At 37.6% G+C, this 23,307-nt stretch overlaps 1 protein-coding gene across 1 annotated transcript in view; it reads left to right on the plus strand.

The window, feature by feature from the left end:
* Window positions 1-23,307, plus strand: part of DOCK3 (dedicator of cytokinesis 3) — a 201,483-nt gene that overhangs the window by 76,608 nt on the left and 101,568 nt on the right. The window contains exons 10-11 of the mRNA XM_067303645.1: window positions 15,934-16,015; window positions 21,776-21,836. Of these exons, the coding sequence (XP_067159746.1) occupies window positions 15,934-16,015; window positions 21,776-21,836 (143 nt within the window). The remainder of the gene's footprint in view (window positions 1-15,933; window positions 16,016-21,775; window positions 21,837-23,307) is intronic.

Below are 23,307 nucleotides of genomic sequence, written 5' to 3' on the forward strand. Positions count from 1 at the left end.
CCTGTACAACAGGACCAGGACACCCGTGAACAAATTGAACATGATCTGCAGCATGCCATTGTAGCAAAGAAGGCTGGCTACATACTGGACTGTATTAGCAAGAGTATAGCCAGTAGATTGAGGGAAGTTATTCTGGTTCTGTTTTTAAGAGGTGTCTTTGGCTGTCCTAGCTCATTTCTCTTTACTACAAATTGACCACTGAATTAGAGCTAGTCTGAAGCTTCTTCAAATTATGATAGGATTTAATTCTGCGTAACACATTTATTTTAGAAATAATGATTTAAATAAATGAGGTAGCATGAGGAATGGGTATCTGTGAGCAGTGGCTCTTCTAAATAACAAAATTTTTCAACTTAAACAGTTACAGTAGTAGCAACAATTGGCCGTACATATTTAGATGTAAACTTACAGTGAAGTTTGGCAGCTAAGAACACTTACAATAATACAGTAGTGAAACTCTGAGATTTTGGCATTGATCTTGTTTTTCCTGTAATATGTGCATGAAGACTGACCTTGAAATTGCATTCTTTGTATTGTGCAAAACACAAAAGTTTAGATGCTCGTAATTTGGTGTTCTTGTGCCATCTGCCTTACAATCCAATCTTCTCTTACAAGATCACATACTCTTCAGTGAGCAGCATAGCTAGTGCACATTTTATTTTCTCCTTACTGCTTATGTGACTCTTTAAGTGTTAAAACTTACTACTCCATTGTTTGTCCGATTCAAAAATCTATGTAATTATTTTTGCAGTGTCTTGGTGGCATTATCTCTATTTTGTTTCTTTGTTGGAAGCAAAGAAACAGAAATTAAATGGCAATTCTCCAGTATAATGCATTCTTTCTTCAATTTATATATGAGGGTTCCCCAGAAGTGATCCCAGCAAACAGATTTTAAATGTATGGAGAGCTAGATGTTACTCAGCTTAAGAACTGCTTTCTCTGTTCTGCTCTGTGCTAATGTAGTGTTCCCCATATGATGCTCCCAACACATCTTGTTACAAGATTGATACAATTATATTCTGAGAAATATGAAATGCACAGTGTGCCTAAAAAGCCTATAATAAAGACATGCAATCTAAAGTCGAAAAAGTTTAAAGCTAATGAAAATGTTCTCTGGAAATGTTGCTCAAAGAACCAAGGAGGATGAGAAGCAAGTACAGTAATACAGTCGTCTTCACAGTACCTTGTAGTGCCCGAGGAAACATAGGAGAAAGCTTACTTAACCAGAAACTTAGGAAAAAGAAAAGACTTCAGGTTGCAATAGAAAAAGGTACTATTCTTTATTCTCTGCTTTTCCTTTCCCTTGGGGAGATAGCACAGAGGAGAGAAGAAGAGGCAGCAACTATCCTAAGCAAAGATATTCCTATCTCAAATTAGAAAGATTTATCCAAAGAAAGAGGTGGAAGCTAGATGAGATGCCAAGAAAGCCAGGGAGAACACTTAGTGGTCTTAATGCATTAAGTGAATACTTAATGGTCTTAATAATGCATTCTGATTCATGTTCTTGTAACTTTTTTTCAATACTGCAGATGTTTTTAATTTAAGCATTTTAGCCATAATTTTTTTGTAGAAAAAGCCAATTCTGAGTGATCAGAGTCAGAACCTTTCTCACCCAAAAGTGTGGCAAGTTTTTAAAACTAGAGTACTGACACTTCCCTAATCGTCTAGTTCCTCAGCACTTTATAGGATATGCAGGGGGAAATAGAAGTGTTTCTCCATAGAAGCTATACAAAGAGAGGAATTGGGAGGAAAAGCTGATAACGAGGACAGTTTTATGGCATCTGGTATACTAGTGGTGAGTATGCCTGTTCTCCAAGAGTCACTAGGGAATTTGTGATGTATCCGGCACCCTGTTTTATCACTTAAGAGGGCAAGTTCCAGTTTGTCATTCCTCCTGCACATTTTTTTGCTATGGAGAATCCTCAGGGTGTTCTGAATCCTGAAATAAGCGTCAAGATGTTCTCAAAGCTGCTGGTTTTATCTGAGTTGGTGTACAAAAATTGTTCTGAAGGTTAGCAGGCTGGCTCTTTGGCTGAGCCAGTAGCCTTTCTGTATTCCTCTCCAGCAAAACTGAGTTTGTTTTAATAAGTGTGATTCTCCATCAAACAAGAAGGGTCAAGCAGCATTACAAAGGGCACCACTTTCACTGGTCCATCTGATTATTTTCTAGCTACTGTGCCTCGTATTTTATTTGAAAAAACATCAGTCCGATGACACTTCCAATATAACACGTATCCATCTTGGTTTGGTTTTTCTGTAGCGCTGAACAAAATATGAGGTGCAGTGGCTAGAGAAAAAGAAAAAAGAGCAGTAAAAAGAAAGTGTGCACATAATTGACATAGCTTACACGAGACCTATCCAAATGGCTGAAAGATAGGAACAGCCTAGGATGAAAAGATATATTACGGAGGGGGGGGAAGAGCTGTTTGTTCATAGTGTTGTTAAGGACTACTCTCCATTTCTCATGCGAGGATGCACTTAGATACATCGTGCAGTTCTTCTATGTGTTTCAATCTGATTTTGTTTTATGGTTTTGTAGTGAATTTTATATAGAATACACTCAAAGTCCAGATGGCTTTGAGGGAATTTCATGCTGTCAGTAAGAGGTATGGGAGGAAAAAGGTTAACTTGTAAAGTAGAGAAACAAATGTGGCTGTACAAATGCAGAACCACGTTCTTTCTGATTAAGTACTTCCCAGCCTGGACTCTCAAGACTCTAAATGCATGGGAAATTTCTAATGATCACAGATGATGATCAAGTTTAGAGGGCATATATAAATGTATATACTAATGACCAGTTTATCTTACAGTACAATAAAATGAAATTGTCTTAGCCAGTCACAGAAGAAAGATGCTGCATAGTTGTTGACCTTGAAAGCTGTGGCTAGTTCTCATGTATGCAAATTCCTGCACTTTGTCTGGAGGGGTTTCTTTTCCATAATGCCTGTCTTAGTGTAGTAATACGGAGCACAGTGTCCTACCCCCTGCATTTTTTCTTACTTAGGATCTTGGAATTCTGTTTCTCCAGGACCTCATCAAATCGTTATCTAAGCTTTTCACCTTTCCACCTATTTTTGGCTTCTCTCAAACCATTCCTTTCAATTCCTTTTGCAGGCATCCATCCTTCAATACTTTACTATTAAGTTAAATTTATTTATTTTTTCCTTCATGTGTTGATTCTTCCTCTTTGTTCTCAGTATAAAAGAAGTGTCCAGATGGAGTCAGTAGAATTTCTTCCTCCAGTTATCACTTAAAATAATTTGATTTGGAAAAAAAAAGCTCATTTTTGAAGAGGGGAGAAAAATATAAAGAAAAAGAGAAATGGAAGTAAAAATATTCATGAGAACCAGCTTGTGGGAGGGTAAAGCACTGTACTGAGAGGAATGTAGGAAAGGTGCAGTAGTAGTGTAAGCATAATTTGGGGGGTTATTAACTTAGACTGAGAAGCATTTCTCACCTTTGTTTTTTTTCCCCTCTTTAATAAATTGTGCCTTTGTGCTTTATCTAAACCACATTATACTTATAACTGTGTAACCTTATGCAAAGAGCAGATACGCTATAATTATCTTATCTTTTCTGATTACTTAGGTGATAAATGTAGATTTGACTGGAGATAATGTGCTTAAGCGCTTTTGGATATTGGGGCATGGTACAATTAGCTATGAAGAAATGAAATGTGTGCTATAATGTAAGATGCTTGTCTAAAATTTCTATTGAAATATCTAATACTACTAGAATATGCTGCGTACTGTAACACGATAGGTTGATGTCCTGATGTGCGTCACAATCTAATATAAGGAAAGACACAGCAAATATTCATACAAAAAACAATCAGAAAGAATGGGACAAAAAAGTAATAAATCATACATTTTTATAAACCCCAAGCATCTTTGTCTGTCTTGACAATCTTAAAAATAAACAAACCCAAAGATATTCATCAACATAAATGGTGTGTGTTACATAGTAGACAAGACTGAATTATTGTAATGATCCCATCTGCTCTTAAAAGTGATTTCTTTGTTAGATATGTCTTTTCTACTATACTATAATAGCTGGTAGTTTCCCAACTATGAGAGGAGGTCCTTGTTTCCTTAAACAAATGAACAAAAGTTCGTGAAGATGCTTAATCCTCTTACCCTTTTGTCTTGTTTTTTTTGATCCTTCAGAGTATGTGGAGGTATTAACAAAGTTAACATCTGGTTCTTTAAAGCATTTCATTGTATTTTGCTGAGATGCCTTTTCGCATTCCTTTGCTTATTACTGAAGGATTAAATTGTTCTCCATTCTGTCTCAGCATATGGCTTAGTAAACAACATGAAGAAATACGAGGAAACTGAGACCCACAGAGATGTTAAAATACTACAGGTATAGAAGTGTATCTTCTATCTAGCTGCCAATTTTCAATAAAGCAATAGGAATTTGGTGGTTTGAAACATCCGTTTCTGGGCTGAACTTGAAAAACAATAGGGAAAATAGTGGAAAACGTAACTTTGCTCCTACTGCTATTGCAGATAGATGATATAGAAAGATGGTTTCAGTGGAAGTGTTCTCAAATTGCGAGTGGGCACTGAGGAGAACTTGAGCAGTGCAGTCACGTCTTCTGTCTTAAGAATTTAGTGCCATTGACAGAGGACTTCTCAAGAAAGAAATATGGTTTAGAAACAACTTGTAATTATGGGCTAAAAATGTGCTTTTCATCTATATCATGATAGTTGGATTTAGCTATTCCAAGGTCAGAAATAAATGTAACAGAAATAAAATCATCTGGCCCTTCTCACAAGGCTATATCAAGAATATTAAAGTGACAATATTTGTTGGTTGTTAATATTGCTCTACAGTCATGTATGGGCTCTAATCGCAGAAATAATGTAGATAATGACTTTCCTTTTGTAACTCATCTCGTGACCTTGAGACCCTTCTCAGCAGAAGAATTTTCTGATAAAATTTTATAAATACATAAACATTTAAGATAGTAAAGATATGAAAATATTAGAGAGCAAGACTATTGTTATTTTAAGCGTATTGGATGTATTGGCTCCTTGGTCTCAAACAGGTTAACTTCCAGTGCATGATCAAACTGTTTTCTATTTGGCCAGTGTGCGTGTTAGAAAAGGAAGAGTTTTCTCAAGGTACTCTTCTGCTATCTTGTTTTATTTAATATGTTTAAACTTCCATTATTTCTAATAGGTGAAATTGAAATGATAGAAGTCTGCCGTGTTTTTAGGCTGTTTAAAAAAAAAAACAACAACTTTGTGACTGTTTAGAGAAGAATAATATTCACTGCTTCAGAAGACTCTGGATTGAGAAATGATGAATTTGCAGGGAAATTGATAGTTTTTGCTTTCTCCGCAGTAGGAGTTTTCTCTGATTCAGATGACAGAATTCAAATTTATATACCTGAAGGTAACCTTGACAAATGTGATGGGAATGTTCATCCTTTTTGTATATCCATTGATGACAGCTCTGTGGTTCTCAACAACTTTTAGTCTTATTGTCTTGACCCTTAAACTGTCAATAGGGAGGTAAATCAGCAGCTCAAAAATGTTGACAAGAAGAGTGTAGCTAAAATTACATAGCATTTACGCATTTATTCTTGAATAATTTTCTTGTAACACTTCCTAATGCAGAATATTATCATATTCTGAAACTTGTTTTAAACACTAAGCAAATTTCTGAAACTTGATAACAAATTCTCCCAAAGTTCTCTTGGAGTAGGGATTTGAGTCCTCTCAAAGCTCTGACATGCAGAATCTGAATGTCTATATGGAACAACTCTGTGTACTCCAAACCAGAGCTGGAGGAGCTGTGTAGAGCCTCTCCTGCGACAGCAACTCCTGGAAACCAAATGGTGCTTGAGTAGAGAGGTCAGGAACGGAGAGTGGCAAAGGGATTAAAGACATGGATAGGGAAAGAATAGGCAGGGAACTGAGCATTAATAAAGTCAAAAGAAGGGAAGACGGGATCGTTGGGTAGATGAATATGGGTGGAGTTGAATAGTTGGAAGAAGAAATGAAGTTGGGTAGTGTGGAAAGATCAGGAGGGGGAGGAATAATCATACGAGGCACTGGAGAGCTAGCCCAAGTTGTAGCAAAAACATCTGACTGCATTCTCACCCAGAGCCTGAAATGGACCTTAAAATTCCTTTTTCTACCTTCATTCTCTGTTTAGGTAATAGCTGTGGCAGTGTTGTGACAATGTGTGTGTATTCATCCCCTGTTAATTGCAAATCATTTAAAATATTCTAGTGTTCTGCTGTTGCAAATTGCTGTGTTAAGCAGAAAATCATATTTTACTTTTATTGGGCAATTGCATGCTAAATTTTCCATTTCTCTGTTTTTTTAATAGCAGTCTTTTCATAGTTATTTTAAAATACAAAAGTTATCTCACTCCGTCTCAATGCAATAATTTGTCTACTGGGAAAGAATAACTTTGTATCATTCAGAATTATTCCTTAATATTCAAAGAATTTTCCTAGGAACGAAGCTTACTGAGTAATGAGCTTTTTCTTCTGCTTAGTCATAAAAAAAAGTCCCTATTTGCAAGCTCTGCTTCTTTCTAGCAATCTGATCTGTTGGGATAGTTTATCCTCCATGAGATCTTCCTGTACTTATCGCGTTTTCAGAAATCCAAGGAAGATACTTCTCTGATTTATGTGCAATATATAGTCCATAGCAATAGTAGCAAGAAGGGTATCAGCTCTTGATTCTGCTCAAGGTGAACTTCCTTAAAAAGATCATCCAGTTAAGCAAACATTAAGGAATATTGCCATCCACATTAATAGCCATTGCTCTAGTCACTGTAGTTAATGTGGAGGGAAAAAAGAGCTGCTACAGCACGATATATAACTCTTGGAAGATATGGGTTGGATCTTCACTGGAGACGGGTATAATCTATGGAGCATTTTTATAAGGGTTTGGGGGTGATGGGGAGGATGCGGAAGAGGAATAACGCCTCTTCATTTTCTCTCCCAGTTGCTCCAGTGCACTTTCATTCCCTAGTGCTCTCCCAAATCTTCGTTTGCTTGGTTTTCCCATTCAATCCTTTACCTGTTAATATGGCATATTTAAAGAAACAAATTCTGGTCTGGATTTGTAGATGAGAGTTTCTATAGAGAGGTAAGTAGGCTTGTTGGAGATGTCCATTCTTTCCTATAAAATTTCTAGTATGAAACTATTAGAAAAGAGAAGCTTTTACTCAAATCAAATTTTTACCGAATCAATAATATATCCACCTTCCACCCCTGCCCCCCCCCCCCCCCCAAAAAAAGGTTGCTCTCAGGTTGGTGCGCTTTCAGTTTTCACATATCAGTGGGCAGGGATACAGATTTTTCTTCAAGGATCATTAGGTTTTTTAGCCATTAACAGGACAAAATGTTTTAGTTGTAGGTATTTTGCTAAGTTTACCTTCCCTTTTCCCTGCTCAGAAAGAACAAAAAAGCACACCGCCACCACCACCATGTTGTCCTGACAGAGAAGATTTTGCTGTTGCGATTGGTAGGGCTCAAACGCACATGGTGTTAAAATATTTAGGTGAACGGCACAGCTCAAAGCCAGCCCTTACTGTGAGTAACCTTTCTAGTTGGTAAGAAGGCGCAGTGTGCTAAATACTACTCTTGATTCTTGCACTCTTCCCATTGCAAAATTCACTGTCAAAAAACAGTTCTTTGCCTCTAACTTTAAAATCATAATGTGCAAAGCCAAATAACAAGGGTGTGTGGTTATAGAGTCAGAATTAAGTGAAACAGTCGTTGTAATAGATCTGAGAACAATTCCTGACAAATTAGCGGCTCCCAAGTTAGAAACAGTGATAAAATACTTATTTTATAAAATACTTAACGTCCAAATTTAGAAGTTTACACCACAGACATGCTCAAAACATTTCACGCCTACCGCCTAGCAGGGCTGGTCTGGCTTTTTTCATTAATCTGTCTTTTCACTAATCTGAGATCACCGTCACTGGCAGGGATTAAGGAATCACACGATATGACTAACTTCTCTCTTTTTTTGTAAATAGAAATTTTTTCTACTTAATGGAGAGGAATCCTTTCAGGAACGCATCTATGCACCTTTCATGATTTTAACAAACAAGCAAACAAAAATGCTAATGATGGTGTTAAATGCTCAAGTGTGGCAGACGTGTGAGAACCCCAGGAGAAGGCAATTGGTGCTTAGCTATGTTTCTTTTGCAGGCTTTAATAATGTTTTTAACGTTTCTGGGATTTTTTTTTTCTTTTTTACACTTGAAGGTGGTTGTGAGAAATGACAGGTAGTTATTTCAACTAATTTCTGTTCCTATGGAAACCTAGTGTTTGCAGTAACAGTCTTACTGTAAGCTCTGTAATCCTCCTCTGTGGCTTCTGGCCAGCGTGGCAACTTAATAATTCATGAGCTTCAGGCCTGAATTTGTTGGGAAGCAAACTGCGTTGCTTGGAGCCGTTTGCTCAGAGCCGTATTCATTTTCCTCACAAATTCGGTGTTCTTTTCTCCAAGATGTCTTTATAAAATACACTCCATAAACTGATGCAATGCACTTTTCTTTCCTTGTTTTTGAGGCAGGGTTTATTGTGGGTCACGGGGATCAGGCAGCTGATGACAAGAAGAAAACATGAGCCCTTGCGTGAAAAGGAAGATTTTCAATAGTCCATGAATCACTGTTCAGACACTTCTCAAACTGAAAGTTCAGCGGAGGTGATCTTTTTGTCTCGGGGGTTCAAGAGTGACCCCTATGGATGATTGCTGGCTGAATACTGCTGTACTGTGGGGTCTATTACAAGCTTATGGTTAACATTATAAACGGGAAATGAGCTCTTTGTAGAGGTGCAGTACCACTCAGTGAGTATTCTTCGACTGACTTGTTCCCGCACACCATTTGAGGACTGGAGACTCATTCTAGGAAGCATGGGGAGATTTTAATTTTGGGGCAGGCTCCCTGCAGCTGTAAGGACTTAGATTTTTTTCCAAGAGGATGAGCAAAAAATAGCAACTCCAAAAGGTAAACATTAGTAACAGAAAATAAACTTGAAAAGCTTTTTTATAGAGGATGCACATAAATGGACTGTGCACAAATTGCTTAATCATCTGAAGAATTTTACCTTTCAAAGTAGGATGGCAATAAGTAGATGCATTTTGAAATATTCTCACAAATAGGAAACTTTAAAGTTAATTATCTTTCCACAATGAAGTATTTACAAGGGGCTTCTGCTCTCATGAGGAGCCAGATTTATTTTTGTGGATATTACTGTTTCATCAAAACTTTACTCTTCCATTTCTTCCTGTATTTATTTAGGTGTCATGAACAGTTGTATTTCATTAGAAACCTTTCCAAAGAAAGATCAACCCAATATTTATGACAATGGGAAACAACCGAAGTGTTGATATATGCACAATCTGGTTGAAATACGAGTTTAGAAGTCCTGATGTGAAAGTTATTTCCATTTCAGAAAGTTTCTGCAGTGCATTCTCAAAAGCATCAGTACAGCATGCTATCACATAGTGAACCATTTTGATCACTGAGCGTAGCAAACTTTCTGTGGTTGACAAATATGAGAAAGATGTTGAAGAATGTGGCAAATGGATTGGAAATAAAATTCTGTTTTCCCTAACCTTACGTAAAGTTGTATAAGCAAATACGAGAAGCTCCTTTCTCTTGTGCATTCCTCTTTATTAAAGGATGCAGCACAAATGGGAAGCCACTGCAATGCAGCATTTTTCTTTAATAATAATAATAATAATAAAAACTTTTCCTGATATTAGAAAGGAATATAAGCAGTTAGATTCATGAAATCTGATTCATGAGTTTCTATACAAACTGCAGTAAGTGCTCAGAACCACTGTCCTAAGTTATTGCGTGATTAGACCTGCTCATGCTTTGGGAAAGCACAGGTAGATACAAAAACACTTGCTGTGATCCATGGAAGACACGTTTGAGGTAGAATATGTGCACGTGAGGGTAGGAGCAGTATCCTGAGTCAGCTCGCTAGTCATTGCTCAGCAGAGGGTGACGTAAAGACAAAGTGCAGAGTGATGCTGCTCTTTGGGTGAAGAACAGAGGTGACAACAGGTCACTTTGGCAGAGGTCGTTCAACAGCAGTTGGGGACCTGAAGACTCAAGAAAAAAATATAGCAATACTTTGTGGCTCTATGGAATGACTGAAGCAGGGTTTCTTTATGAAGATATCTCTATGTAGTTAGGACCATGATGATTTTAGAACAAGAGGGCTCAAACATGAAGTGTAGAGAAAAGAAATACTTTATAACTCACTTGCACAAGTTTCCCTTAACAGTGGGACTAGATTTGGTGCAAAGCTCGCGAATCAATTATGACATAATTGTGGAGCAGCAAATGTAAATATCTTTAGTGTGCATGTATTTAAACATGTTTAAATAACTACTTTTTCATTTCAGGAGGTTTTGAATACTCTTGTTAAATTCTACTTAACAAAGATGTCTCTGCGCTTCCTTTCAGTATCAAAATAGCAGTAACTTACTAAGTTCTTTGGGAATCTGCAAGCGTACGGGAGAAGAAATGCAAGTTATTAAGAACTGATTCTGTGACTGATCGTCTCTGGAATTATGTCGAAAATCTGGATTCATTAAATGTATAGCCCACACAATATGCTTTCCTTCTCCATCTTCAAATATGTAAAGCCAATGATCTGATCTTTGTTTTAGAGATCACCGGTCATGTAAACCATACACCTACTTTACCTTACAGTTAGCGCTCTGTTCTTCCAGATGGTTAAGGTAAACTGAACGCTACAGTCCTCTCCTGTGTCCTAGCCACGTCCTGCTCTATGAGGAAGTAAGGATTTGGGGTAAAGAATGCCTTTTGGTCTTTAACAGCTATTCCTGTTTGTGTGCGTGCTTCGCAGACTTAGTGAAAGCTTGCCTGCGTTTCACTTAACTTCACTTTCCACTCTTTATCTTGTGGTCTGGACTCATTCTTATCAGTTTTGTTACAAAATAAATAGAATTCTTAACTGCCAAAACCACTACAATTTATTTTTTTCTTTTACTTTGGATCTTGGAAATAGCTGCTTTCTGTTTATCAGCGCTAAATATTCTCTATCTTTCTGTAGCAATAGATCAAGTAGACAGGAAAATGCAGTAAGAGACTTTCATAAGTCTCATTACCATAATTACAGCTAAGTTATTGGTTTCCTATAAAGTTCCAAAGCTTATATTATAAAATGCCTGCAGATGCCTTCTCCAGGGGGAAAAAACTGACAGTCTTCATGAAAGAAGAAAAATTTCAGATAGCCGAAAAAAAATACAGGCAGCTTACCCCAAGATAGCTTTAGTGTCTTTTCTGCTAAGACAGTCTCACTTAAAAGGCAGCTATTCTAAATATTCTAAAGTCCACATGTAAATTGTCTTGAAACCGACTCTGCCTGAAGCTGTATCAAATCAGGCTATAGTACTAAAGAAAAAAAAAGCCTCTATTTTCAACATCGCTGTATTCTGGCACTTTTCACTATGATTTTGGGTGGGGAGTTAATTTATGGCTTTAATCTGGCCCAACTAACTTTAGCTGTTTTGGATAACAGCATCTCGGCTATGATGCAGTAACCCATGCTCCTTCTTAGGAGAGCAATACTACGTGAGTTCTGGAGTTCAGGGTTCACCAGTCTAAATTGGGTAAAGCATGATTAATGAATTAAAGAGACTGAAGTATATGGTATGCACAGCAAGACCGCGATATTTAGAAGGCAAGCGTTGGCAGATTTTCTGTCATCATGGGAGGTGGCTTGCTCATCCTGAGGTCTTTGAAGTCAAGCTGCAACCTCCTGCTCTGAGTTCAGTTACCGTTAGCAGTTTATCCAAAGAAAATAGGTTGGTATCTATCCCTTTACCTGGCCTTGCAGTGCGCAGAGTTTATTCTCAACATTTTATGTGGGACAAAAATGGTGCTTTAATGGTTATATCTTAAAATGCTCGTAATATTCATATGCCAACTCGAATTTTATTCTAGAATTATTGCCAGGGATGTTAGCATTCATTAGAGAGAGAAACTAGGAGTTGGGGGGGGTGTTTAGTAAGAGATTAAGTATACCATGCTCTTAACCATTTCTTAAATGGTAGGATCATGTGTGGTGAAAGTAGGTGATGTGTGCTGGTCAGACAGGTCTTTGTAAGTAGCTTATTCATGCTAGCGTCTGTGACAGCATTTTCAGATTTTTTGGGGGTGCCGAGTTTTTATTTTGCAGCTAGGGGTTGCATGATTTTGGAAGAGTGAGAAAGACACCTAAGGAGGACACCGAAAGAGGGCCAAGGACTGCAATTTAATGAGTTACTTATGTGACCTCTTCTAACACGTGAGCCTTTTCACATCGTGTTGGCCCATCTGTTGTGGGACCCTTTTATACATTGAAAATAATGTTTTATTTTTAAAAGTTGTAATTCAAACACTAGATTCTGAAAACCAAGTTAAATATGTTTTTGACAAAAAACAGAGATGTTCATAAAAATCATAGGCCTTTTTTTAGTGGTCCCCCAGTTCTCTGGAGTGCAGGAGCAGTAAGAAAAATAAGAAAAATGAGGGAAGAGATTTGTATGTTTTCCCTTTTGGTGACACATGTGAATGGGAAGGGTGAAGGTGGCACACGTGTCTGGGAGAAATGGCTGCAGAATCATTAAGACAAGGGGAGGGTGCAAGACATGAGGTTTCTGCATAAGGGGATTGACTCCCTAATGTGTTACCATCTCTGCTTCGGAAAACCAATCTCCCGTACATTCCTAAACAGTTTTTTTAATATATCCTTGTCCTTTTTCTTCTACTTCAAACAGAAATTTGGCCCACAAGCTCTCTGCAGATTTCTGTTGCTTAGCCAATATGCATCTGTTACTGCTGTACCCAATTTATAAGTTGATACGTGGTCAGGCTCTTCGTCTTGCAACCACCAACTAATCAAACCTGCCAGTAAGTTAATAGAAGGCTACTAATCCATTGCAAGCTCTTTGCTTGTCATCTTAGCATGCTATGCAAAAAAAAAAAAAAAAAAAGGCAACAAAAACCCTCCCCGCAGGCATAATGCTACCCCTGCTCACCCAACAGTAAATTTTGTCCCTGTTTGCCCCTTTCTTCATGCTGAAAATGTAATGTCCCAAACCGTTGATTGCTTCCTTCCTTTCTGCAGAAACAGAAGTCAGTTCAGTATGGTCCTGCTTTTTCGTACAGCTAAAGGAAGCCAAGAATCGAGACACTGTTCTTTCATCTTTCTCCTTTTCAAGGAAAAGAACAAGAAGCTATTTGATTTTGCTTATCCGAACAATGTTTCTTAGATTTGAGTAGCTTCAGTAATTACTGCTCATGCCAGTGATCCTAAGACCTGACTTACTGCTACACAAGTGACTATTTCAGCATGATGTGAGTTAGTGCAGGAGGATATCTTGCAGTTAAAGTAGTTGAAGATTGTTTTTAGCATGTAGGAACAAGAGGAATAAATAAGCTTTTGTTTAAGATACTGCTACTGGTGTGGCACTTCATAGGTCTGCACTCAACAAGGTAAAAGTTAATGCTTTTCTCTGTTTTGGTGCATTTCTTAGTTTTGATTTCACGCAAGAATGACTGTTTTCAGTGTATTTTCAGAATAGCTGAAAATTAGTTTTTTGACAGCAGTTTGCTCAAGCATTAAGATTGTGTCACATGCTCTGAACCTCCCCATACTTGGTTTCCATCACTCATTAGCCAGTTATAAACACTCTTTTTTATTTTCTTACGATGTATTTGAGGGATTTGTTCGTTGCCTTTAAGTTGTTGGAACATGTTCAATTATAGTAAAAGTAATGTTTAATGCATACATTCTTGGGCAATTATTGCAGTATCCAGTTTACTGAGATTTGACATTTTCATCTTATTAAACTCTGGACTTTTACGTTATCTAGACTCTATGCATACTCTGTCTTTTTGCAGAAGGTAATCTTGGGGAATAGACATTGAAGAATGAAGCCTTTCAAAGGATGTCGATCGTAAAATGACAAATTAACTGATTGAATTTGTGTCATGTTTCTTAACCCTAAATGTGTATACCTCCTCTTTTGTCTAGAGGAGATGCACTTATAGCTGAAGGCAGTGGGCTTTCAGATTCATTGAAAATAGGAATATATTTTTCCTGGATTTCATTGACAGAGAAATAAATTTGCAGCTGTAAAATGTGGGCCATCTGACTAAGCAACTCAAAATATGAGTCAGCAGTGTCATGCTGTAAAGAGAGTCAAATCTGATGCCAGAATATACTAACATCATTGACAGTATTAGTGAGACCTTAGCGGGATAGTTAGACTAGTTTCTCCTTACTGTTTTTAAACACTAGTACCAAGATTAGAGAAAGTCTAGAGTAAAAAATCAAAAATGTAAGTTTAGGAAAAATGACCTGCAATGAAATGTTGAAGAACTGGAGGTGGTTTAGTCTGTCTAAAATTGCCTGTTAGCACTGCTGTCTGATCCTCGGAGGCTGCAGTTGCCTCAATGTCCCCTTAATTACTTAGTGATGCTAGCTCAAGAGGACTCAAAAAAGGATTGGAAATTAAGGATGGAGTTTAAAGATGTTTCTGGGATAATGCTGGAGATGATGGGATGACTGATGAATAGGGATGTGAAAAAAATGGAAGTAAACTTCAGTTATTGACAATGACTGGAATATGAGGGCAGTGACTGGATGTTCAGTGTGGCTGTAACAAGAATAAGGCAGAATTACAAGTTTCAAAAGATTTCCCAGTTGTTAATATAGTAAAATCTTGCAGTAGGCCATTGAATGAGTTGATAGAATCTCTCTTTAGATATTTTGAAAGCATGTTAGGTAAAATGACTTTCAGTGATGAATCAGGTATAAATAGATGATCTCAGCTCAGAGACTTGACAGCCCTTTGCTCTGCCATTGTCACCGAGGGACAGTCTGCACAGCTTTCCCGCATACAGGGTTGTATTCAACTCCAGTTCTGAAAATAAAAATGGCTAGTACTGAAATAATTTTTCAGGGGAAACCCCCGTTGGAAGTTGAAAAAACTAGAACTTATATTGGAGATTTAAAACAAGATACATAACTTTATTATCATGATCAGTGGAGGTAAAAGTAGTTATAACGCATTATTTCTTGAAGAACTTCAATGAATTTTAATTCCTGATCTATTCTATATAATGCATATGTATGCATGTATATAATGCTTACATATAAATTATAAAGTTCACTCTCTACATAGTAAGTCTATAAATGGCTAGTCAGAATTTTTTAAGACTAGCAAATACTTTCCTGGTCATTAGTTAGTGTGTTGTTAAACATCCACTGAATAATTAATCCTACTCATCTAATTTATTTGTATATATAACTTCTATGTCTTACTTGGAATAACATTGACATCTATGACTTACCATGCATAGTCAGGGTTATTTATTTTGCAGTCATGCTTTATGCACTGTTTTTGATGGCCAAAGGATTGTTAAATTTGATTGATGAGCAGTTCAGTCAATTGAATCTTCACATGTTTGAATTAGTATAGTGCTTCTAAAAATAGTATTCATTGAAGGAGATCGCTCGATTTTCTGTTGGTTGTCTTATTACTTTTAGTTTTGAGTGGATTTTAATGAGCTTACACTGTGCCTTTGGTTACAGTAAACCTCAGCAAGTGTACTTCTGGCAAGGGTAATGTGTTCAAATCCTGTGCTTCATATATTCATATTACTTTAATGTTATCTCATCATGAATATGCATCGCCATGGTGTTTTCACATGCAGAGTACTTCTTATTAAAGTCCTCTATCCTTTACACAAACTCTTTGATGTAATTTTGTCTAGATCAATAGGTACTGTTTCATATGCTTTGAGAAATTAAAAAATAAAAATACCTAGTACGTCTTTTACAAAAAAAAAATCTATCTGTATTTTTATGTTGAAGTGTGTACATGAAACTCATACTTTTTCATGTTGTTTGCTTTTTAGCGAGAGGTTTATGGTGAGGTTAAACAAGAACGGAGGCCCCAGGAACCCAGAGAAGATAGATCGAATGTGTGCACTTTTCACAGTACGTGCCTGTTCCCTTTCTTCTTCCCTTACACTAGTAGGATTGTAGATGTAGTCACCCTGAGGGAAAGAGCAATTCTTTCCTTCCTGTACATTGAATGAAATGGAAGCTGTTTATAAGTTTTGACATGGTTATAAGTAAATGTTAACATAAGAAAATGGAAATGCTTCTAAGCTATTTTTATGGCTAAATGGACAATCCAAAGTACTACTTTTTAACTACAGTTGTTCCTGCTTATGATTTGAAGTTCTGAATATTTCCTTTGCGCATATTATATATGTACTTAGATAATAGGGCGTAGGGACAAACTGCATTGGCCTGAACATAAAGAAAAAGAAAAGCACACAAAAAAACCACAACTAAAACCAGAAAATTCTCCAAACATAGATTTCTATATGGTCTGTTTGAGAGTGCAAGTAGCTGGTGCAGCAGTAGCCTCCTGGGTCCACAGTGAGTCAGTGGGGACAGCAGAGTACCTGTGATGGAGTAGAAAGCCCAGCAAGCAGCCAAGGTGGGCTACAGAGTCAGTGCACTAACGGAAATGCTGTGACTACCCAAGTTGCTATAGCAAGTCTGTGCAAATAACCCCCTCTCCCCACCTCCACCAACGCAAAGCAGGTATGACCAGCTGTATCTGCACTCTTTAACCATCTGTGCAAGCAAGACAAGTTTACTTTCTTTTAATTTTTTAGACTCACCCCTCACCCACCTGCCTTCTTGTTTTAGTTTTTGGCTATACCAAAATAGTAGTTTCAAAACGCTCAGGCTTTAGTATCTGTTCTGCATTGGTCTTACTCTGTTAAAAATGACCCCTAGACATGGTGTATTTTTTTCCCTACTGTCAGAACCACTATTTCCACTGTCATTTCTTCTCAGAAATAATATGAAAATGGTTACTCCCAAAAGGCAGCAGGGACTAGTTTGTGCCAAGTTGGCTCCTTCTGCCTTCTGAAGTTCAACTTTCTTAAAAGGCTTTTCACCATCAAATTTTTCCGTCTCTCCTGATGCCATATTCCTTAGGGTTATGCAACAAATATTCACAGTTTCACACTATAAAAGTATTGCTCTGGTGACCTGAGAAACAGTCTTAACGTAATTTCAAAAGTACAAAAAGAATAATGGTAACGTTATGGCCAGGGACATAACATGGTCCCAGAAGACACGTGCTGCATCTTATGGGGCCAGCCTAGTCTAAAAGAGGCCAACCCTGTGTATTGTGGACTTATGCCAGTCTATACCACTATTTCTCAGGATCAGAGATCACTACCGATGTTGAAATTTTCTCTTAACCTCTTAAACCAGACAGTTATGGCTTTACAGAAATTTGAATGCTGCTTTCTGGTCTGCTCTGTACAGATTCTTCCTGGCAGCATATCCGCAGTTAATAACATGGATACTAAGAAAGTTCTTTACTCATCCCTCCACCTACACATAAGACATAAAATTATGGGCGCTATGTCAACAATAGTAGGTAACTTCAGTAGCTTTTCATTTTCCAGGAGTTAGCACTGACATAGAAGACAGAAGAGTTCCCAAATAGACATAGACATGCAGTCAAGAATAGTCTCCAAAGAGTCCTAGCATTGGACAGTATTTTAGTGCTGGGAGAATCTTTAATCAGACTAATAATTACCTGAAGTGCTACTGGCTGGCTAGCACAGTATCATTTCTGGGATCACTGCAAGGCATCTTTCCCTTATAAGATCTCGTTTGTATATTTTTCACTGAGAACATTGTTTCATGTAGCAAAATGGAAGTTCAGGCAAGATGCATTCGCTTCTAATAATGATGGTTCCATGGTGACTAAGACAATTCTCAGTACATACGTTTCTGACTCACTGGCCTGTTGAGTCAGGCAGAACTTTGAAGGGGATAACCCTTTTAGTTATTTTGAGCATCCCAAAGTGCATTTAAGCTCAAAAGCCAAGTTTCCTTTCAGCAGACCTAAAAAGACAATCTTCTAAAATAAAAAAGTTTCAAAATCACTAGCGGAGACAGCATAAAAATAGAAGAGGTTTATAACTTCTACCTGTCCATCATGTTCTTGCAAGGTACATCTTTGCTTCCAGGCTTGGTTTCAATCTGTTCTGGGGCTTCTTGGGTTGCATCAGGTAACAGGTCTCCCCTGGTGACTTCTGTTTGCAGAACCCAAGAGCCCCAGCTGTGTCTGCTTCCTGCTGCTCTTAGCAGTCATGCAGTCTCCTCCTGTGCTGCAGTTTCCCTGCTTGCAGGTCTTGCTACTTGCCCTCGTTTCTGGACTGTTCTGCCCGTCTAATTGCTGCCTTTTAAAGGCATACAATTTGAGAACGGGCAACTAAAACCGATTGTCTAGGTTACTGAATGCTTGCAGATCAGAGAGAGACCTCTTCTAGCATGGCATGTTAATATTGTGTTTTATAACACAGTGAGATCTCCTTGAGCTTTGCTCTTTATGCTTTTTTTCCATTTTACACCCAAGATGATAGTCTTACAGTCAATTTTCTGGGTAATTGTCCTATGTAACACTTCTAAAATAAGGTGGTTCTGTGACTTCAGTGCAGGTTTGTTCCCAAGATTGTGTTAGTCTTGTGTTCGAATCAGTGTATTGGATTTTCCCTCCCTCCCACCTCCCAGGATGTTTCCAAAACTCTATTCCTTCCTAGAGGGAAAGAGCTCTATATCTTAGATATTTCAAGGTGTCCCTGTCTTTTGTTGCGAACCCTGATACTTCTAAATGTTAAGCATCTCCTTATATAAGATGTCAAAATTAGTTGTGTTGTGTTTTTGGATCAGCTGTCATATCACACCAAAAGTGTGAAACCATTTCCTCCAGAGATAAAAAGCTTACTCAACTAAACTTCAGCCTATATGTGCCTTAGAAGCACTCCTATATCTGAATTAAAATGTAACCACACTGTATGTGTCCACAGTTTTGTTAAATACCTTACTATCTACAGCCTCCAAGATTGGCTACTGAATTTGGTTTAAAAAAAATTAAAAAAAAAAAATCCCCATTCCCAATTTGGTTAAAATGACTGTTTAATTAGTGGCAGTCAGGTATCCTTGATAACTTTTATTTTAACATACAGTTAGGTCTTTGTAAAAACAAGCATTGCAGAGAACTAACTGTTATTACAAAGAACTCTTATCCGTATCTATTAAGGAAAACTTTTTTTTGAGGTTAATTTTCTTTAAAAAAAGAAAAAAGAAAGAAAACATGAAATTAGAATTACTATGAAATTATTTTGCTTGCAAACAGCGTCATTTAAGAAGGTCAGGAGGCTGTGGGAAGTAACCACCTGTAGATGCAGTGCTAAGAGCAGAGCTGCAGAAATTGGTTCATTTGTATTGCACACAAGCAGATAAAAACCCAGCACGGTCTCTTCTGGGTTACAAATCATGTGCATGGATTCTGTGAAAGAAAATTACGTGAAAGCTCCCTCACAGGGGTGGCGTTTGGGGGGCTCTTTTGGTCCATGTCATAGTAAGAATTTCTCCCCTTGCAAAAAGCCACTGTTGCACATAAGAATACAAGGCTGTCTATGCCCTAACTTTATGTCTCTTGGCTATGACACAATATATTTTTTATGAAATTGAAGAGTAGCTAATGTGTGAACCCACCAACATGTGCATGCGCTACCATTTTCTGATATTTTGAAAAAAATATTTCTCAAGAATGATGATGATTAGAAATGGTAATCTCATGGTGTAATAAATGTCACCCTGTCAGATCGTACATATTTTGAAAAAATCTATTACTCTAGAGTATTGAATATGACCTCCCAAGTTTTTTGCTTTTTAAGATGTACTGTGGGACACTACTGAGATTAAAACTACACAAAACCTATCCTTGCTGTCGAGCTTCAGTTTCTCCAAGACGTACACGATGAAGCCTACCGTATGCTGCCCTGGTAGGTTAGGTGACAAAGCCTAGAAAGCATGTTCCCTCAGTCGTGCAGCAGCAGAATAAGACTTGAAGAGAAAACACGACAAAAGATTTATATAGCTTAATTCTTTCCCTGCAGAGAAACATGATTTGCTAGCTAATAAGCATACCAAGGAGCATATTTGCAACTCACTGCATCTGCCATCCAGGGAAATACAGTGCTCCTTTTAAAAGGAGTAACAGGATACAGCCATCAATTTAATGCTTGCCTGCTGTGCTTTAGCAGCATAATGCTATTTGAAAGTGGTTTTAAACTTCTCCTTAGAAGAAGCTCTCCTTGCTTGTAGTTCTCAGTCACTGTGCCCAGGCTTTATTTTGCTGTAGCTACGAGTGTCACTATACTCTGAAGTTCATAATCTCAGTTGGAGAGGAAAGAAGTTTGCCATGTGGGCTACAGTTCAGTTTTACTTTCCAGCAAAATACGATTTTTAGTTCACCAAATTGGTTAAAACTAAGAATGACAGAATTTTAATGCCCGTAGTTTAAAATTTTTCCCCCATTACCAAAAATTACATGGTTTCCTTTTACAGTGGCTTTAATACCACTTAGTTGTCTTTTTAAAAAAAGACAAATACAAGATTTTGAATGTACTACTGAGATTTTTTCCCCGTTGACTTTTCCAAAAAAGAAATGCAGTAGTAAAGAACAAACTGTGTTTGTACGTAGCCAGATCCACTGCTATTCTCCTGTCTATGCACAAGCGTTTTGAAGTGACCATCACCACTGGGATGGTTATCATTATTCAATTGAAAAGCAAAAGGAAAGTGAAGAGATGGGAAAACACAGCTATCATCTCAAGCTGATTGTAAACTCATGTATAAAGCCCTGGAGCTGTTAAAAGCATCCTGTTAAAAAAATATCTTGTACAAACATAATGTTATTTTGGTTTCAGTGATGTGAGGTGATGCCCATTTCCTCAGCATGTGGGAAGGAATTAAGCAAGCAAGAATAACTGAGCTTAAACCCTTCTCGTTGAGTCTTCCTCCTTCCCTCCCATGCACCTACACTTCACTCGCTCCCCCACATTCGTATGACAAATGCATTAACCGTCCTGAGTTTCCAATTGACAGTTGCTCTTCTGCTCAGAAATTACTACAGTAATGTGCCTTATGATCGTTGGGGGCAATTTGGAGGCTGGAGGGCATAAGCCAATAGGTAGCAATAAGACAGTAGCGTTTGAGTGGGAAGAGAGGAAAAAGAGGCAACAGCTCTTACAGTGGAGCACGTTTGCATCAGAATCTTAGAACAGCAGTGAATGTTCTCACAGTACCTAGTACCTGCTTAAAACCTTGGCTTGGAGTTTAAGAAAAGGACTAGGAAGAAATGTTTCTTAAATCTTTCCTATACTGCAAAAAGAAGGTGGGGGTGGGAATGTCTTAGAAGCTGATGTCTGTTTACAATGTCATCCGAACATATCCAGGAAATTCCCAGGCAAGAGAACTTCCAATGGGCAAATACAAAATGTCTTAGTAAAGAATTATTGTTAAGTGTGCTATAAATATTTGGGAAATCAAATGCCAAAAAAGGAAAACAGAACACTGTAATTATTTGATAGAATTTTGGTACAGCGTCATTATTCAGAGTAATCAGAATATTTCACCACTTTTTCTTTCAAAGAATGTTACTACCAAATATAATCCCTCTGTGCTTTATTTTCTTCATCTGTAAGTTTGAAATAGTAATACCTTCTCAGATTTAAAAATGAAAGAGCTAAATGAATGGCGAGTAATGCTGTGTAGTCTTTATTGTTGTTTGTGGGAGCTTTACTGACATTTTTATTTTGGAAGTGCAACGTGTTATATATTTTAATGTCTATATTCTTTCCAATCTGTTAGGATCTCAGCAGCAAGGACATGAAGAGAGATTTGTACATAGTTGCCCATGTAATTCGAATAGGTAAGGTATGATTTACTACATTAAACGTATACATAACATATACATATACAATAAACATATACAAAATTAAAAATGTTTTTAAAGTATTTTTAAATGTATCTTTTACTGAACTGTCTTTCTGATGAGTTTAACCAGTTAGAAGGCTCAGTCGTAGACCATGCTTATCTGTTGAGATTAATGTTCAGATCTATAGCTAAATGCTGTAAAGTTGCTGATCACTGTTTAACAGTGACTTTAAACCAAACCAAAAAACCACCCAAACTAAACAGGGTTTTTGTTTATTGTTCCAAAATTTAAAATGAGATGTTTTTACTGAAGATATAAAGCTAGTTTAGTGGACAGAACATCAGCATAACTGGCCATTCACAACTTGTAAATTAGATGCCGTTAGATAAATATATATATAAAGATGTGTTTTCTGCATTATGCATCTACAGTCCTTCCAAGAACCCATGCTGGAGTTACGGAGATGCTTGTAAAAAAATAAGAGTGGGGAAGTAGTCACCCCTGTGTCCGGTGTCTGTGCTGCCTGCTGACGCCAAAAAAGAGCATTTGCAGCAGTATCTGGCTGCGAGAGGCCTATCAGGCCTGCAGGAGAGATCTGGACCTCTAGGACCTAGAGCTGACCCTACCCAAGGAGGCAAGCCCTTCCTTGCTAGAGCATTTGAGTAGTCACGTTTTCTAGAATGGGTTTCCCTGACTATTTGTAGGAGAGGCAAGGCTTCATTTACTCTTTTTTTCAAATTTGTGGTCAGCAGTAGCAAATGTTCAAGGTGGAAGTTTAATTTAGAGTATGCCTCGTAGGGTACAGTACAGTGCTGTCTTGAGGTAGTTTATGGAAAGCTAGATGAATTTATCAGCCCAGCAGCGTGCTTGACTGAAGTGCTTGTATGACTTCTGGCATGTGAATTAAGTTGCTAGAAGCTCATTTGGACGGGCAGTGCTGGATAGAAAAAATCCCTAGTTAATAAGGAGTTAATTAGTACCAGGGAGTTAAATGGTTATAGATTATGAATGTGTTCTTCACTGAGATATTAGCAAGTCAATATTTTTGCTCTAAATATAATTTACTTCAAGTGTTTAGGCCTAAAACATTAACATCATATAATAGGAATAACAGGCAGTCTCTTCAGTTGTCTGAGTGTGTATTATTCTAAACAGCTTAGCAGTGCAATATCTTTCGTGTCTTCCAGGTTTTGAGTGAACTGAAAAATGGCTAGGTAGCGTTTGACTATATTTGCAATGAAATGGTATTCAGCCCTATTTCCAGTACTTCCACTACTGACATCCTTTGCCAGCCACAGATATTTTTTGTGAAATATAGAAGATCTAAATGGCTTAGTGCAACTGCAGCTTTGTTGTCCTGTGAATGATAATAAAAGCCTTCAAATTCACGAATGTGTTAGAAGGATCAGTTTTTCATTATCAGACTTCACTGTGTCGTAAAGAGTCTGAAAGCTGGAGTTACTCT

The sequence above is a fragment of the Apteryx mantelli genome, chromosome 12 (genome assembly GCF_036417845.1).
Source record: "Apteryx mantelli isolate bAptMan1 chromosome 12, bAptMan1.hap1, whole genome shotgun sequence".
Classification (NCBI taxonomy): domain Eukaryota; kingdom Metazoa; phylum Chordata; class Aves; order Apterygiformes; family Apterygidae; genus Apteryx; species Apteryx mantelli.